General features: G+C 35.8%; 1 protein-coding gene across 4 annotated transcripts in view; it reads left to right on the top strand.

Annotated features, from left to right (window-relative positions):
- Positions 1-14469, top strand: part of NCKAP1 (NCK associated protein 1) — a 109486-nt gene extending 95017 nt beyond the window's left edge. For all 4 annotated transcript variants that reach the window (XM_030324879.1, XM_030324877.1, XM_030324878.1 and 1 more), the window contains 7 exons: positions 3597-3679; positions 4101-4181; positions 8473-8566; positions 11458-11574; positions 12182-12291; positions 12629-12718; positions 13543-14469. In XM_030324879.1, the coding sequence (XP_030180739.1) occupies positions 3597-3679; positions 4101-4181; positions 8473-8566; positions 11458-11574; positions 12182-12291; positions 12629-12718; positions 13543-13659 (692 nt within the window). In that variant the 3' untranslated portion in view covers positions 13660-14469. The remainder of the gene's footprint in view (positions 1-3596; positions 3680-4100; positions 4182-8472; positions 8567-11457; positions 11575-12181; positions 12292-12628; positions 12719-13542) is intronic.
- Positions 14470-18238: the final 3769 nt, after the last annotated feature.

The raw sequence follows: 18238 nt of genomic DNA, 5'->3' as shown, positions 1-18238 counted from the left end.
GACAAGGGTGTGGTCCATGGACTGGAGTTTGTTAAGAATGTAAATTGTTGGCGTTCCACCCCAGACCTACTAAATCAATTTGCTGGGACCCAACAAGTGATTCTGATTCACACTGAAGTTTGAGAAACACGGTTAGATATCTACAGCTATATGACCCACAGGTACTTGGCAACATCTCTGGAATAGGAAGGATATTCCCCTCATGGGAGGTATAAGTGGGTGGGGAGAAAGCCTGATACACTTTTATTGCCATTTTATTACCTCCCATGCCATTCAGCCAGTGATTCTCACAGGGAAATTTGGGTATGCTCTCTGACTCTTCTTGTCATCACATTCCACATCCAGTAGCTGTATCTTCCAGATTAGAGTCTGCAAATTGGTGGGTCATGTTTGGCCCAAGGATAGGATTTGCTTGGCTCTATCCTGCATTAAATTAAAAAACAAAACAAAACAAAACACAGTCTCTTTGATCATTATTTTAAAAATGAAAGCTTTTTGCATAAATATCCAAACTTTTGGCTTCCTTCCTGAATCCTAGGACATATTTCCCCACATGGCAGTGATTGGCTGGAGCTAATAAGCAGTTGCCCCCTTTAGAATTTTTTTTCTCCAGTTCCTTCCTCTCATTATTCTTTCCCCATTCTACTTAACTATTTTATGTTACCTGCCATAGATTTGAACTTTTAACTCCTTCAGACTCCACCTCTTAAATGTGATGCCTGAATCTATTCCTTTTATTCCCATGGTTCCCATTTAAGGCTCTGTCATTATTTTGTGAACTACAGTTGTGGCTTCCTAATGAATCCAGTCTTCCCTTTCTAACCCATCTTCCACATTTAGAGTCGTATTTCTAAAGGTTTCTTTTCCTATCACTCTTTATATTAAAAAACAAACAAACAAACAAACCTGAACTACTAACCTTTCCTTGCTGGAGCATAGTCTCAAACTCCTTAGCATGGCATTAGAAAGCCATTATTTGGATCAGCCTCCTATCCAGACATTCTTTCTAGAAACGTTATTTTCCCCACTGCTTTTTCTTGCCTGGCCTGAGGTCCACATAGCCTCTGCTCTTAGTCTTGGGATATGCCTTAGCCTGTTTGGGCCGCTACAATAAAATATCAAAGATTGGGTAGTTTGTATGCAACAGAAATTTGTTTCTTACGGTTCTGGAGTCTGGAAGTCCAAATTCATGCTGCTGGCATGGTTGGGTGAGGCCCCTCTTAAGCGTCACAGACTTGTCATTGTATTTTCACGTAACTGAAAGGGATAAGGTTCTCTCTGAAGCCTCTCTTACTGAAGGCAGTAATCAAATTATTGAGAGTTCCACCCTCATGGCTTGAGTACCTTCAAAAGGCCACACCTCCTAATACCATCAGCTTTTTGGGCTTAAGATTTTAATATATGAATTTTGTGGAGACTTAAACATTCAAAGCATAGCAAGATATTAATAAATTATGGAGGCTAAGAGGAAGTGCCAGTGGTTAAAATAATTCATTAACAATAAGTTAAACACATTTCTTACCATGAAGTTTCTCAGAACTTGAAAAAAAATTTTTTTTAATGTTTATTTTTGAGAGAGGGAGAGAGAGAGTGTGAGGGGGAGGGGCAGAGAGAGGGAGACACAGATCCGAAGCAGGCTCCAGACTCTGAGCTTTCAGCACAGAGCCTGGTGCAGGGCTTGAACACACGAACAGCGAGATCATGACTGAGCCAAAGTTGGATGTTTAACCAACTGAGCCACTCAGGCGCCCCTCAGAACTTTTAATGTGTCATTATTGTTCAAGGGGAGGTTGTGGGATATAGTTTTGGCAAAATTATTTGATTAAGTTCTGGGTATCATCACTTGGAAAATATATGATTATACCACACTACTTATTTTCTGATATACTCTCTGCCTTTCCTTTTTCTGGATTCCCTTTTTTTGTTGTTTGCTGATGTGGAATGCTTTTGTCTTCTTAATGTTCTTTTATGACCATCTTGGGTGATATTTTCTTAAATAGTTCCTTTCGCCCTTTTTCTTCTCTCCTTTTCTGGCTCGTAACAATTTCCTAGTCTTCTTTCTTGAATAACCGTGTCATTAAACATCTTCTAGTCTGAGTTTCACTCCACTGAGTGTTAGAGAAAGATTAAAAATACTGATTGATTAGACTAGTTCCTGCTCATGTGGATTGTATAACATATTTGTGCCTCACCTCATTTTATTAACACTACTGTTTTAATTCTCATCACGTTTTGGCTTCTGTTATGGCTGTTAGTATGTTTTAATAAAGATGCTATGGTGAAGTTTTAAACAATCCACACAGGACGTAGAAAGTCAAAACAGTTCTCTGCAATCCTACTCCTCAAAGGCAACTATAGTTAACAGTTTTCTATATGTTTTTCTAGAAATATGTTATCAAATATATGTGTATATATATGTGTGTGTGTATATATATATGTATGTATATATATGTAATATATATATATATGTATGTATATATATACATATATATATTATATACTGTTGACTCTGAACAACATGGGGTTTAAGGGCATTGACCCCCACCCCCGTAGTCAGAAATCTGCATAGAAATTTTGACTCCCCCCAAATTTAACGACGAATAGCCTACTGTTGACCAGAAGACTGATAAACGGTTGATTAACATATTTTATATGGTATATGTATTATATACTGTATTCTTACAATAAAGTAAGCAAGAGAAAAAAATGTTACTAAAATCGTAAGAGAAAATAAATTTATAGTACTGTACTTCATTTACCTGTGGAAAAAAATCCACATGTAAGTGGATCTGCACAGTTCAAACCTGTGTTGTTCAAGGGTCAACTGTATATCTTTTATCTCATAAATAGGATCATATTTTCTTAATTTTCTTGGCAGTCCGTTTAGACTGTTACTTAATGTCTAGATTATTTTCTGTTTATATTTGTGTTCTTATTATACAGTATTATGCCTTATATATCAGGAATAATTCAGTAAATGTTTGTTGGCTTTTTAAAATATGAAAGTATTGATCCTTCCAGTTCTAATTGCCTTGAGTTTGTTAAGTTTTAATACTGAATATATAATAATAATTTTCAGAATAATGCTTTCTAACGAAATGTAAATTATCAAATCTGTTTATAGTCTTTAGCACCCTGGTCTTACCAAAACTGCTTGTGATCTCAGTAGTCATTTTTTGTTTCTTAACTCTCCACACCTCAACAATTTAAGAATTTATCATCTCCATGTTCTGGGACCTCTGGGCATTTAACTCCTGTCCACTCTGACAACTTCCTCTTTCTCCCCGAGTCTCTCTCTCCACCCTCCTACTTCTACCATTTCTGAGAGGATTATCTGGGTGGCTGCTTATGTGATTATTTCAAGATTCTGGTGAACTATCTAAATCATTTTAAAGAATAGTGTGTACTCCATATGAAGTAAACTATAATTTCCTTAGTTTTAATATCAGCTTTCAGTACCTTTGCCTCTTTAATCACTTATTCTAATCAAACTGCTATTGTGCCTTTTATCATGGGAATTTTATAACTAAAAGTTTTCTCCAAAGTTAAGAAAGACTCTAATTCCTGTTCTTCTCCTCTCCTTTCTTCCAATTTAGCTGTTGACAGTGTCTTGAAGAGGATGACAATAATTGGTGTAATTTTGTCCTTCCGATCATTGGCACAAGAAGCACTTAGAGATGTAAGAAACCATTATAAGTACATATCCAGTCAAATAATCCCTGTTAATTTCCCAGAAATTAAAAGTTACTTAAAATTCCAGTTTTCATAGTTATATGTAATCAAATATGTAGAAATTAGGGTTATTAAATTTATTTTTTATTTTGGTATTGAAGTTGGGGGTGGGAGGTATAGTTTGCCTAGATACTTTACTACATTTTCAACTTCACTCTTCATTGAAGCATTTTCCACTTTGGCTTTACTCAGCTTGGCATCAAACATATTTCATTTCTCCGTGTCTTAGTACTTTAGAAAATCATGTGAAAATAGAAAAAGTAAAATAATTTTTATGAAAACTAGAAATAATTGAATGGTAATATTTAATAAATTTAGGATTTGCCATTTAAAAATAAGTCTACATTTTTATTTGTTGTCCTGCCTAGGTCTTATCTTACCACATTCCTTTTCTTGTAAGTTCAATTGAAGATTTCAAGGATCACATTCCAAGAGAAACTGATATGAAGGTAATAAAACTTCTATTTGGATTTTAACATTTTCTAAAATGAAATATGAGTTACATATGAAATAAAATTTAATAAACTCAAAACAATTGTAAAGTTTCTGTTTTAGAGTGATTAATTAGCATGCTGGCCTTTGAAAATACATCTTTGAGAGCTTAGCACTAAAATGCTGTGTGGGCATTTTGAAAGTTCATCTTCCTTGGTCACCTATAGCAATGTAAAGTGGGTTGGTATTGGTCTTTTTTCCTTAAGCTTATAGCTTTTTATACATGGTCATTATTAGCAGAATAAGAAAAACAAGCCATTGAGATAGGAGTTGTTTTGTTTTAAATAAAGTAAAGTTCAATCTGTTTTTTTTTTGTTTTTTTTTTTAAATTTTTTTTTTCAACGTTTATTTATTTTTGGGACAGAGAGAGACAGAGCATGAACGGGGGAGGGGCAGAGAGAGAGGGAGACACAGAATCGGAAACAGGCTCCAGGCTCCGAGCCATCAGCCCAGAGCCTGACGCGGGGCTCGAACTCACGGACCGCGAGATCGTGACCTGGCTGAAGTCGGACGCTTAACCGACTGCGCCACCCAGGCGCCCCTCAATCTGTTTTTTTTAATTGATGTTTAAAAAGTCTTATAAAAGGATGTCAATTATAGGGTATAATAAAATTGTAATATCCTGTTTTTATGCATATAAGAGAAGATTAGTAACCACATGTGAGTTTATGATTTGTGTTTTGAAAATTTTTTGATCATGAAATCCAACTCACTTATTTACTCCCAGCATTAATTAACCAGTAGTTACACATCCAGTAAGTGACCTCATGTATATGTTTTCTAAACTTTCATGTGTCTTGGAAAGATTATTTTCTGTTTCATATTTTGAAATGCAGTGACTGAAAAGGTTACGCTAAAGTCTTTTTATGACACTCAAGTCTTCTCAGGTTGAAGCCTCTCACTTTCTGAGGCTTATCTTTCATCGCTTGTCCATCCTTGTCCTGTGCTCTTCCCTTTCCTTTTCTTCCTCTGCCCCTCTCTTCATATATGTATCCTGTGAGGTAACTAGTTCTTCCCAATGTGCATGCTCACATCTGTCTGTGTCATCCTCTCATTTATTCTACCTGCAAATCTTGCCCTTTTCTGTTTCTGCCTTTTGAAATCCTGCTTATCTTTTAAGGCGTGATTGAGTTGCCATCTTCTAAGAAACATTCCTTGATCCCCAGGCAATAAAGGATTTCTTTTTTCTTATTATTATCAGACAACTTTTTGTTTATCCATTGTAGAGTTAAATAAGTTCTGCCTTGCATTATAATTGTGTTTTTCCTTTTAAATTTATACTAAGTTGTAAACATTTTGAAGACCGTGTTTTCTATATTTTTGTTTCTCCCACAGTGCTTTGCATAAACATTTGAGATCAATGATTGTCCTACGATTTTATAATTGAAAACCATGTATGATGATTAGTGCAAAATTGTTAAGTGGAAACAACTGTAGAAAAAAAAGTTAAAACATTAAAGAATCCTTCCTTGAGAATACACTGGTGTGTGGATTATGAGAATACTAATTAATATTCTGAGCAACTATTTAATTCTCTTAGCACCAACATAATTATGCTTAGTTTTTAGCAAACTTTCAATAGAACTTCATATTTAAAAAAAAAACCAAACATGTATTTTTTTAAATTAATCTATTTTTAATTGAAGTATAGTTGTCATACAATACATTAGTTTCAGATGTACAATGAAATGATTCAACATTTATACCCATTATGAAGTGCTTGCCTTGATAAGTATAGCTACCATCTGTCACCATACAAAGTTCCTATAACATTATTGACTATATTCCCTATGCTGTACTTTTCATTCATGTGACTTATTTTATATCTGAAAGTTTGTACCTCTTACTTCCCTTCACCCATCTGCCCAGTCCCCCTCCCTTCTGGCAACCACCAGTCCTCCAGATACATATTTAAAAAACATTTTTTTTTTACATTTATTTATTTTTGATAGAGACAGAGCACAAGTGGGGGAGTGGCAAAGAGAGAAGGAGACACAGAATCCGGAGCAGGCTCCAGGCTCCGAGCTGTCAGCACAGAGCCCGACTCAGGGCTCAAACTCACAAACTGCGAGATCATGACCTGAGCCGAAGTCGGATGCTTAACCGACTGATACATATTTTTAATAGCTTTATTTATAGTCACAGAGTTGTGTAACTATCACCACAGCCAATTTAGAGCATTCCAGAAAGAAACCTTATGCCCATTAGCAGTAATTCCCTAATTGTTCCTAGTCCCAGCCTTAGGCAACCACTAATCTACCTTCTGTTTCTGTAAGTTTGCCTATTCTTGACACTTCATATAAATCATACAATATGTAGTCTTTTGGTACTGGCTTTTACTTAGCATAATGCTTTCAAGGTTTATTGATGTAGCATGTATCAATACTTCATTTCTAATTGCTGAATAATATTCCATTATATGGATATACAACATTTTATTTATCCTTTCATCAGTTGATGGTCATTTATGTTCTTTTCACTTTTTGGCTATTATAAATAATACTTCTGTGACTATCCATATACAGGTTTTTGTGTGGACATATGCTTCCCTTTCTCTTAAGTATATGCCAGGAATTGAATTGCTAGGTCATATGGAAACTCTATGTTTAGCCTTTTGAGAAACTGCCAAATTGTTTTCAAAATGGTTGTGCCATTTTTCATTCTCAGCAGCAGTGTATGAAAGTTTCACTTTCTCTGTATCCTTGTCAATACTTGTTGCTGTCTGTCTTCTTAATTATAACCATGCTAGTGTGTATGAAATGGTGTCTCCTTGTTTTGCTAAACATGTTCCTGAAATGATGGATGTTGAACATCTTTTCATCTACTTATTGGCTGTTTGTGTATCTTCTTTGGAAAAATATCTGTTCATATCATTTGCTCATTTTTTCACTTGGATTGTTTGCCCTTTTAATTCTGAGATAGAAACTTCATTATATGTTTGGATACAAGTCCAGTAACAGATAACATGCTTTGCAAATCTCTTGTTCTGTGGGCTGTTTTTTTCATTTTCTTAATAATATCTTCTGCAGCACAAAAGTTTTTAATTTTGATGAAGCCTAATTTGTCTTTTTTTTTCTTTGATTACCTCTGCTTTTGGTTCCCTAAGAAACCATTGCCTAACCCACAGTTGAAAAATTTATACCTTTATTACTTCTAAGAATTTTGTGGTTTTAGCTCTTATGTTTAAGTTTATAATCCATTTTGAGTTATTTTTTTGTGTGTAGAGTGAGTGGAGTAATTTTTTTTGTGGATCACACACAAAAAAAAATGTTTTCCTAGAACTTAATCCATGGCAATTTCTATTTATTTTAAGATACACAGTTTTACTTCATATTTTATACTGAATTTTTTTGTAGCACTATCAGAGGTAACAAATTATGTAGGTGGTTTTATATATATATCTCCTAAATACATGAAATCCATATGTGACACCGAAAAGAATTACTTTAGTCATTAGAAATTCCTTTATGGGGTTTTAAGTCATTACTCCTTAAAAATCTATGATGGGCCATCTGGCTGGCTCAGTTGGTAGAGCATGCAGCTCTTGATTTCTGGGTCGTGAGTTCAAGGACCACGTTGGGCATGGAGCTTACTTAAAAAAAAAAAACCTATTATGGGGGCTTCTGGGTGCATTGATCAGTTAAGCATCTGACACTTAATTTCGGCTCAGGTAAATGATCTCACAGTTTTGAGTTTGAGCCCTGTGTCAGGCTCTACACTGACAGTGTAGAGCTTGCCTGGGATTCCCTCTCTCCTCTCTGTGCCCCTCCCCTGCTCACTTGCTCTCTCTCTCTCAAAATAAATTTTTAAAAAATTCTATATTGGTAAGTAATTTACCATATTTATGGCTATGGTATGATGAGTCATTGAACCACCACAGTTTTTCATTAAATAAGTATGAGTGTAAATATAAGTTCAGTGATTTTGATTTGCTTTTGTTCATTTATTTATCTTTTGACTTGATACATTATATCCATACTTCCAAAAAAAATAATGTTAGGCTGATTTTGTTGGCATTTTACACAGAAAGTATACAAATTTTCTTTGGCCTTAACAACAGGAAGTTCTAACAAGCAGTACATCATGAACTAATTACAGTTGTTCATTATAGGTTAGTTGTGCTGTTGTTCCTGTTTCACCTAAGCTTTGAAATCTAGTGTTGTTGTAGGTAGACTCTAATATAAACAGTATTATCTTTTCTTACTAAAGTGAGATTTCTTACTCTGTAATTCTTACATATTTCATCAGGTTGCAATGAATGTATATGAGTTATCATCAGCTGCTGGATTACCTTGTGAGATTGATCCTGCCTTGGTGGTAGCTCTCTCCTCACAAAAATCAGGTAAAATGCATTAGTAAGTACATATTAGTCTTAGTTAAAATTATCAGGGCAACACAGATATAGATGTGGTACTTATTTACTCAAATGCCTGCTGAATGTCAAACTTGCATTTTATTTTTATTATTTATTTATTTATTTATTTATTTATTTATTTATTTATTTTTGGTGTTTGGAACATAGTCCTCATACAGGTTGATATTTAAACCATAAGACTAGATGAGATTACTGAGATCAGTTACCTGAGGAGGATCAGGGTCTGAGCCCTGGGACACTTGCAACTTTAAGAACTCCAGGAGAAGAGGAGGAACTACCAACAAAGAAACTGAGAAAGAAGGATGGATGAAGGAGAAGAAAAACTAGGAAAGAGTAGCTTCCAGCAAAGTGGAGAGGAAATGATCAACTCTGTAGAATTAATATGGGCAATAGGTAATGTTGCCAAGAGCAGTGGAATTTTTGGAGCAAAAGGCTGTTAGGGCTTTTTTCAAGCGAATTGGAAAAAGGAATAGGAAATAATCAGTATAAAACAACTCTATCAAGAACTTTACTGTAAAAGGGAGCAAAGAAATGAAATTACAGTAGTTAGAGGCAGGAATAAAATCAAGAGAAGGGCTGGAGTACCTGGGTGGCTCAGTTGGTTAAGCGTCCAACTCTTAATTTCAGCTCAGGTCATGATCTTTGTGGTTCATGAGTTTGAGCCCTGCGTCGGTCTCTGTGCTGTTTGGAATTCTGTGTCTCCTTCTCTCTCTGCTCCAACTCCACTCGTTTGCATGCATGCTCGCATTTTCTCTCTCTCTCTCTCAAAAATAAACATTTTTTTAAAAAAATCAAGAGAAGAATTCTTTTCAGGAAAGAAACTAGCAACATTTGTATACTAATGGAGATGGCCCAGTAGGTAGCATAATTGATAACTGGAAAAGGGTGTCCTATTTTCATTGAACTAGAGCTATTTACCATAGAGTCTGTACATTGTTATATTGTATTAAACATTTAAAAGATTGTAAGTCCGGCTCTTTGAAATGTAATACCCAGAATGCTGTAGATATTTCTAGATTTTTCTACAAAGTAAGTAACATTTTATCTGTTTCTGATACTTAAGTGCCCATCCCTGTCCTCTTGCACCTAGCATGTTTGGCTGGGTTCATCTGTTCTTTTTTTATTTAACATTGATTTTTGTCTCATTCTCCATGCAATATGTTAATTTATAGTCACATGAGTGCCTCGATTACTCATTTTGCCACAGTTACATTTTTCATAACTAAATTTAAAAAAGTTTTTTTTAATGTTTATTTTTGAGAGAGAGAGAGAGAGAGGGAGGGAGGGAGGGAGGGAGAGGGAGAGAGAGAGAGGGAGGACCAAAGAGAGGGAGACACAGAATCCAAAGCAGGCTCCAGGCTCCAAGCTGTCAGCACAGAGCCTGATGTGGGGCTCAACCCACGAACCGTGAGATCATGACCTGAACCGAAGTCAGATGCTTAACCGACTAAGCCAGGTGCTCCCATAACTAAATTTTAAAAACACATTCTGGCTCTTTCAATTCTTACGTATAAGTGGTGGGATGAATAGTAGGGTAACTAGAATTTCCCAGGTACCAGATTCAAGTGCCTAGGTAACATGCAGTTTTAATACACATTATAATAAATGTTTTAGAAAGGATTAGGTCTTAAAAGACTTAGGGCGGTGCTAGTTATTTTTATTTATGACTGATTCCTTCTGTCTTCTAAAATGGAGAGGTTGGAAATCTCCACTTTCCACATTTATGTCTTTTAAATAGTAATAGTAAACTTCAAATCACTTTTATATCAATTCTAGAAAAAAAGTAAGGATTTTTTAAATGACATTACAGAGTATTTATGATATAATAAATTTTCTAAACAACAGTAAACAATTTTTTAATACAGTAACATCAGTTTTCGGGGTGCCTGCGTTGCTCAGTTGGTTAAGTGTCTGACCCTTGATTTTGGCTCAGGTCATCATCTCATGCTTGTGAGATCAGGCTCTGCATCCGGCTCTGGACTCCACGCTGAGTGTGGAGAATGCTGGGGATTCTGTCTCTGCCTCTCCCCCTGCTTGTCTGTCTGTCTGTCTGTCTGTCTGTCTGTCTCTCTCTCTTTCAAAATAAACATTTGAAAAAAAATTACTTACCAGTTTACACTTAGGAAATTTTAGGGGGTGTCTGGATGGCTCAGTCAGTTGAGCATCCTCTTGATTTCAGCTCAGTCATGGTCCCAGAGTTGTGGGATCCAGCCCCGTGTTGGGCTCCACGCTGAACGTGGAACCTGCTTAGTATTCTTCCCCCTCCCCTACACCCCTGTCTCCTGCTAGTGCGTGCGCGCGGTCTCTCTCTCTCTCTAAAATAATAAATAAAAATTAAGAAATTTTAGGATTCCACTTATCCTAATCACAGTTTTTACCCTATAATCTTACAATTTTTATTTATTTTTTATTTATTTTATGTTTTTTGATTTATTTTTGAGACAGAGAGAGACAGAGCATGAGCAGGGGAGGGGCAGAGAGAGGGAGACACAGAAGCTGAAGCAGGCTCCAGGCTGTCAGCACAGAGCCCGATGTGGGGCTCGAACTCACCGACTGTGAGATCATGACCTAAGCCAAAGTCAGAAGTGAACTGACTGAGCCACCCAGGCGCCCCTAATTTTACAATTTTTTAAAAAATTGTCTTTTTGTTAGAGGTTCTCGAAATATGCTTGAGTAGTGATAATAACCAATGATGTATATTATTTCTGTTCTATATTTCTTATAACAGTTCTGATTAGTTCTGTAGAAGCTCAGTAATGTACTTTATACAAAAATTAAAATTACTTTTTCTGGTTTAATTATTAAGTCAAGTAATTGTAAAGAAGTACCTTGGTTTTATTTTTAATTTTCTCTCTTAGAAAACATAAGTCCAGAAGAAGAATATAAAATTGCCTGCCTCCTTATGGTCTTTGTGGCAGTTTCTTTGCCGACACTGGCTAGTAATGTGATGTCTCAGTATAGCCCGGCTATAGAAGGTAATAGTGGTTTAAGATTATTTTGGCAATGAAAAAGTCAGGAGTTTTGATATAATAGATACTCTTCAAGTAATTAATGTTCATTTATGATAGAATGTAGGGTAACTTACTAGCCACTTAAGTAGCTTTGTAGCCTTGAGTAGTTGATTTTCTTTTTCTAAGCTTTCCATATCTTGATATATGAAATGTGTGTGTGTGTGAACCTTTGGGTGCTTGACTGTGTGTGACAGGGGATGGTGAGGGAGTATCCAACTCTTAAGATTGTTTTGAAGATTGCCAAAATGTAAAGCAGCTGAGAACTTCTTTTTTAGGTTTCGGAGAGAATATAAAACTAATGTATAATTTCTTTTAGGGATTTTTTTGAAAATATGCCTGTTCAACACAGGCATAATCATTTGTTGCTTTTTTTTTGCTATAGTATTTTTGAAAGCACTAGTCCTCATAACAGTGAAAGGAGAGCAAGGCAGGCTGTGTCCCAACTCTTTTTAATAACTCTTTTGAATCACTATGTAGATTGTGAAGTCATTCATTAAAGATTTGCCTTTTATGTATTATTTGAAATTTCGGGGTCTCGCAAAAACCACAAACCCTATTTGCACTTTCTCAGGGCACTGCAACAACATACATTGCTTGGCTAAAGCCATCAACCAGATCGCTGCAGCTTTGTTTACAATTCACAAAGGAAGCATTGAAGACCGACTGAAAGAATTTCTGGCGGTATGTATAATCTAATAGCAGAACTCATGACATTTTATGAGGAAAATGATAACTGTCAGATACAACAGAATAAATTCTCTTTATTTATTTATTTTTTCTGGAAGGAGGACCAGGTGAAGGCAGGCATTAAAATCAAGGAGCCATTTGACATTTTTTCCCTTAACAGATCTCTCCTAGAGCTCTGCAATATGATCTTTTTTTCTAAGCTGATGTTTGGACTGCCTTAGAATTTTGCCCATTATCTTATATGTAGCTGTATGATAAGTTGAAGCATACTGAAAATAAACAAGTAACTTGTGAACATTAAAACTTACTTAAGATATCTGTATACTTTAAGCTTGCATCCTCCAGTCTACTGAAAATTGGCCAGGAGACAGATAAAACAACAACAAGAAATAGAGAATCTGTTTATTTACTGCTAGATATGGTAAGTCTCGTTTTATTTTTTATTAACAACAACAAAGTTTCTGTTATTCCTGATAGTCTTTTCTTGGGATTTAGTAATTAAATATCAGTAAGAGCTGAAGTACCTTTTTGATCCCTTCTGTTCAGTTCACTCTTTCTAAATATTGCTGGAAAGACTGACATCACTTGTATTTTACCAAATGGCAACCATATCAGAAGACAACAAAATAAAAGATTTGCATTCTTGGATTCTCTATGCCTAGTCAGTGCTGTCTCTTCACCATCCAAACCAGCTATGCTTGTTTCTACCATGTGACTCTTCCCTCACTTGAAATAGTTTCCTTTTCCTGCAGAGATCTGTATCTGTCTTATGATTTAGCATACGCCATAGCTATACTCTTTGTCTAGGTAGACTTTCCTCATTACTCTGGCCCACATTAATCTTTCATCCCTTTTGAACTCCTGGCTTTCCACTTCATTACAGCTGGTCTTATGTTTATTTGGCTTTTTTACTTAGTCTTGGGAACCCAGTGGGACTTGATGATATGGACCATATTTTGAATATGTTTGTATTGTCTTGCATGTCTAGTGTACTGTTGAGGGCAAATGTGAAAGTGCTCAATATATTCCTGTTGATTAATAGACTTCATTGAAAAGTGGTGATTTTAGACATTTTGCTAGCAAAACATTGTGACACATTTATATTTCAGGTTTTAAAGTAAAAGGAAAATAATTTTCTATCAATTTCTAATAAGAACACTATAGAAATTATGATTTACTGGCTATGAGTAAATGTTCCCATTATAAATAACTTCAATTCTTTGATGAATTTTTGCAACTTTTCAGATTGTGCAGGAATCCCCATTCCTGACAATGGATCTTTTGGAATCTTGTTTTCCTTATGTCTTGCTGAGAAATGCATACCACGCTGTCTACAAGCAAAGTGTTACATCTTCCGCATAAAATATCTACTTATTGAAGACAAGCACGCATTTTTGTTGCTTTGGTTTTACCTGTAAACTGTGGAACTGTTTTACCTTGAGGCCTGAAAAGCAGTTTTGTGGATTATAAATTTCTTTCCTACGATTGTATTTTCTGATCATTGGTTTCATTTAATATGGTTGTACTACAGTATACTTGGTTGATTTATTAGCTTTTCCCTTCACTGAATTCACTAAAATTATTCCTATAATTTTAGAATATCATTGTTTGGAAAGCATACATTATCTCTATGTTTTTGATATTTGAAAATGAAAAAACCCTTTGCTTGTTTATTTCTGAAAAAGAATTGTATTTAGTGATTATTTTAGATAGTGATATTATAGCATTCATCTGTGTGTAAATTATTTCATATAGGGAAGAGTTCTGATCTGTACCTATGGTTCTTATTGAAAACAAAACTGGATGTGCATTTCTGTGATGTTATGAATACATTTCTACTTTATTTTGAAACATTTGCCAAACTAAATACTGTAACACTATATAACATTAAAAATGTTAAAGGACTGCTTAGCATTAGAAGCAGACTATGTCGGAAATTCTAAAACAGCAGCATATGTTGTTGCTTGTATAAAGCCTGGTGATAATTTTTAGACTAACTTCCATGGTGCCCTACTGGCATTAGCACTACCATTGTACCCTGCTGTATAATAAACAATCTTAGACATTTATCAATTGTTGATACAAATGTTAGTCCCTAACCACTTTTTATATGTTTTAAATTTTTGAAATTCAAGTGTACCTGCCATAACATAAAATAAACACTAGACTGTACCCCATTTTGAATTATTTCCTTAATTATGTATCTCTAGAAATGTGTTCAATAATATGAGAGTTTTAGTTTCAACTTAGTTTAAAATAAACTTTAGGAATGTCTAAGTATAGCATTTGATGCCAGGTCAGCTGTCACAAACTTTGCTTAAATATTTTGAAAAAACACTCCACAGGAAAAAAAATTTAAACAAAATTTGAAAATAAAATCATAACATTTTTTAAAAATTAAGAACTAAAAGGAAATTTGTGCCATCACATTACTAATTGTTTATGTGACCAAATGGACAGTTAGATGAAAGAATGGGAATAGAATGATTATGGAACTAGTGTACATGTTGCTGAGAACTACTACATCAATCATGAATAAATGGGAAAGACCTGCTTAGTGGTTGGCATGGAGGGCAGAGGAGCTCATTTTGTTTAAAAACTAACCTGTTTCTCAGCAGCTTCCTATCTGGATAGCAAATAGAGCTTTTTTCACAACTTTTTTTTTTTTTTAAACGTTTATTTATTTTTGAGACAGAGAGAGACAGAGCATGAATGGGGGAGGGTCAGAGAGAGGGAGACACAGAACCCGAAACAGGCTCCAGGCTCTGAGCTGTCAGCACAGAGCCCGACGCGGGGCTCGAACTCACGGACCGCGAGATCATGACCTGAGCCGAAGTCGGCCGCTTAACCGACTGAGCCACCCAGGCACCCCTCACAACTTCTTATAGTATACACTGGTAACATGTGAAGAGGAAAGAAAGCTACCATGAACTCAGTTATAGAACGTTCTTCTTTGTTCAGATACAGAGAGTAGAATGACATTGAGGTGCCACAAGATTATCATTTTGCTATTTTGTGTATGATTTTTCCACTTTATATTTAAAGCAGGGAATAGTTGTCACTGTTGAAAATTTTCAGTGGTTCAGTGAGGATTTTTTAATAGAATACTTTTAGACTTGAAATAGGCTGATGATACAGCGAGCAGTTAAAATTAAGACTAAATGTTGTTTATTTTGAAATATTAGTATCCTAGAGTGGTGGTAACTTGTTGGTAATCGATATCCTGAGAGGGAATAGGCATTTGAATATGTGCACTTGGTTAAAATGAGGTAGGGAGCACATACATACACCATTATTTACCCCTGTTCAGGCCAAGAAAATAGCACTCCTTCATAGTCTTGTGAAGTTTTTCTTGCTTGGGCCTTTTTCCTCATATACCCAAACTGACTGACTGACTGACTAACTAGTGTCTGATTATTCTTAATAATCTATCAAAAAAAAAAAAAAAAAAGACAGAGGTAACTTGGAAAATTTAAGGTAAAAGTAAATTGACAGTACTATTTCTGACATTTTGTTTTTTTTTTTTTGTCTTAACTTTTCTTACTCTAAACTTAAACCACAACATACTGTTTTTGTTGTTTTTTGTACAATCCTGCAATGGTACCATGTATGCTAGCCCTATATTCTGCTTATTTCACTCAATAGTTGAAAAGTTTTTTTAATGCCTCCACATATACTGTGACTAATTTAATAATTTCATTTGGATGAACATTTAGGCAACTTCTTGTTTTTCATTATAAATATCTTGTATCTATATCTTGGTGAACTTGTCTCCTTAGGATAATTTCTCACAAGATTGCTTGGTGGAAGCATGTACACATTTTAAACTTTGACACATAATACTAGATTTCCTTCTAGTACGACTGTATCAGTTTTACTCCTGCAATTGTGTGAATATATTTTTCTCTATTATTGCCAACACACCTTTGCCTCTTCAAAAGGTGAAACACACCTCTTGCTTTAATTTGCATATCCTTGTTTATTAAGGAGGTAGAATCTCTGTTAATTGGTTACTTTTATTTCTTTACTCACTTTCATTCTCATTTTTTTTTTAAATGTTTGAGAGAGAGAGGAAAGTGGGGGGGAGAGAGAGAGAATCCCAAGCAGTCTGTGCACCGTCAGCGCAGAGCCCAGTGCGGGGCTTGATGTGAGATCATGACCTGAGACTAAATTAAGAGTCAGACGTTTAACTGACTGAGCCACCCAGGCTCCCCCTTTTTGTTACTTTCAAAAGCTTTTACTTTAAAATACTAGTTGAACACTTATTTGCATATCTAAACATTTTTAGTACATAGGGTTGAAAACAGCTCCCCGTTCAGTCTTGAGTGTAGTGATATGGCTATTAAAATATACTAATAGTGCATAGTAATTAATGTTAGGGTGCAACTGCTTTGATAACTGAATTTTAATTGAGTTTTAGAAGTAGAGGACATTTATTTCCAACGTCCAAGTTAAGAAGAGCATGGCTACCAAAAGAGTATAGATACCTGTTAAAGAATGAAAAGATGTACAGTTTAAATGTATGAATGTAAGAATCAATTGAAATTACACCAAGATTGTAATTTCCTTATTTTATTATAGTATGATAGTAAGGAGAATCCGATGCAGTTGAGCAAATATTGGCTGGATGAGATAAATTTCATCTAAGCTTGCAGTACCCCTACGCAGTCTTCAGTAAGTGAAACTGGGGAATAAGCTTAGGAATTCCATGAGCTTGCACGGATGGGTTAACAAGGCATAAAGAGTTAGCCATAGGATGTACACCCACGTTTGGGTAAACAAGGTAAATAAGATTAGGTATGGGGCAAAGGCCCCCAATATTGGACAAAGGCATAGGAATAGGAAATCCCAGGATGAAAACATCCAAGATGAGGTAAACAAGATTAGGTATTCAGGGCAAAAATGCCCCCCAATTTAGTACAATAGCAGAAAGCTGCTTTCACGGGAAGGAAGGACCAAAATAGGTAAACAGGTCTATAGACCTCAGAGCAGAGCTAATTAGCAGAAGAAAGGTGCCTTGTTGACCCTGAGGTAGCATCCTCTGTCTTTCTTGTCCACTGTAAACAACCTTCTGCCCAGCGCCAGAATTTTGTTTTATATTGACTCAAACCCCTAACACCACGTATCTTTAAAACCCCCATTCCCCCATGCCCATAAGTTAATGTTCAAGATTTCATTGTCTCTTTGTTCACACCCATCACGTTTGTAAGCCTTCTGATCTTAGTTAAAATGGAGCAAGGACCCTTACTCAGGGCTCTTGTTTCCTCCCGGACATTAGCCTCTCTTGGCATTTTATTTTTTTTCAACGTTTATTTATTTTTGGGACAGAGAGAGACAGAGCATGAACGGGGGAGGGGCAGAGAGAGAGGGAGACACAGAATCGGAAACAGGCTCCAGGCTCCGAGCCATCAGCCCAGAGCCTGACGCGGGTCTCGAACTCCCCGACCGCGAGATCGTGACCTGGCTGAAGTCGGACGCTTAACCGACTGCGCCACCCAGGCGCCCCAACCTCTCTTGGCATTTTAATCCTGAGTCCTGCTCTCTTGCTGGACAAAAGAGAACTCCAGACCCAGAGTCTACAACATGAAACAGTGCCTTAGATTTGAAATGGGGCTTTTTTCCTTCTCTATTAGACTCTTACTTATTCCTTTTTTCTTTTTTCCAACTTTGCTCTTAATTTCCCCTTCTCTTTTCAAGGTAATCATGGAACTTGGCACAAGTGATTCCCATGACTTCCCATTTTGGATCCTCTCCAAAGTCACTGGCACTCTCCTAATAATTTCCTACCTGTTTTCCATTCATGTATTCAGCAAATATTTCTAGATGCCTGGATATAGTGGTGAACAAAATAGAGAAGTTCCCCTTTTTCAGTTAAGTTGGCATGTTAATGGTAGGTAGTAAAAGAGCAAACTTCTGACAGTGACAGGGAAATACACAGGAT

This window comes from Lynx canadensis, chromosome C1 (genome assembly GCF_007474595.2).
Source record: "Lynx canadensis isolate LIC74 chromosome C1, mLynCan4.pri.v2, whole genome shotgun sequence".
In the NCBI taxonomy this organism is placed as follows: Eukaryota; Metazoa; Chordata; class Mammalia; order Carnivora; family Felidae; genus Lynx; species Lynx canadensis.
The sequence above is the reverse complement of the archived record's forward strand: the minus strand, read 5'-3'. Positions and strand labels throughout refer to the sequence as shown.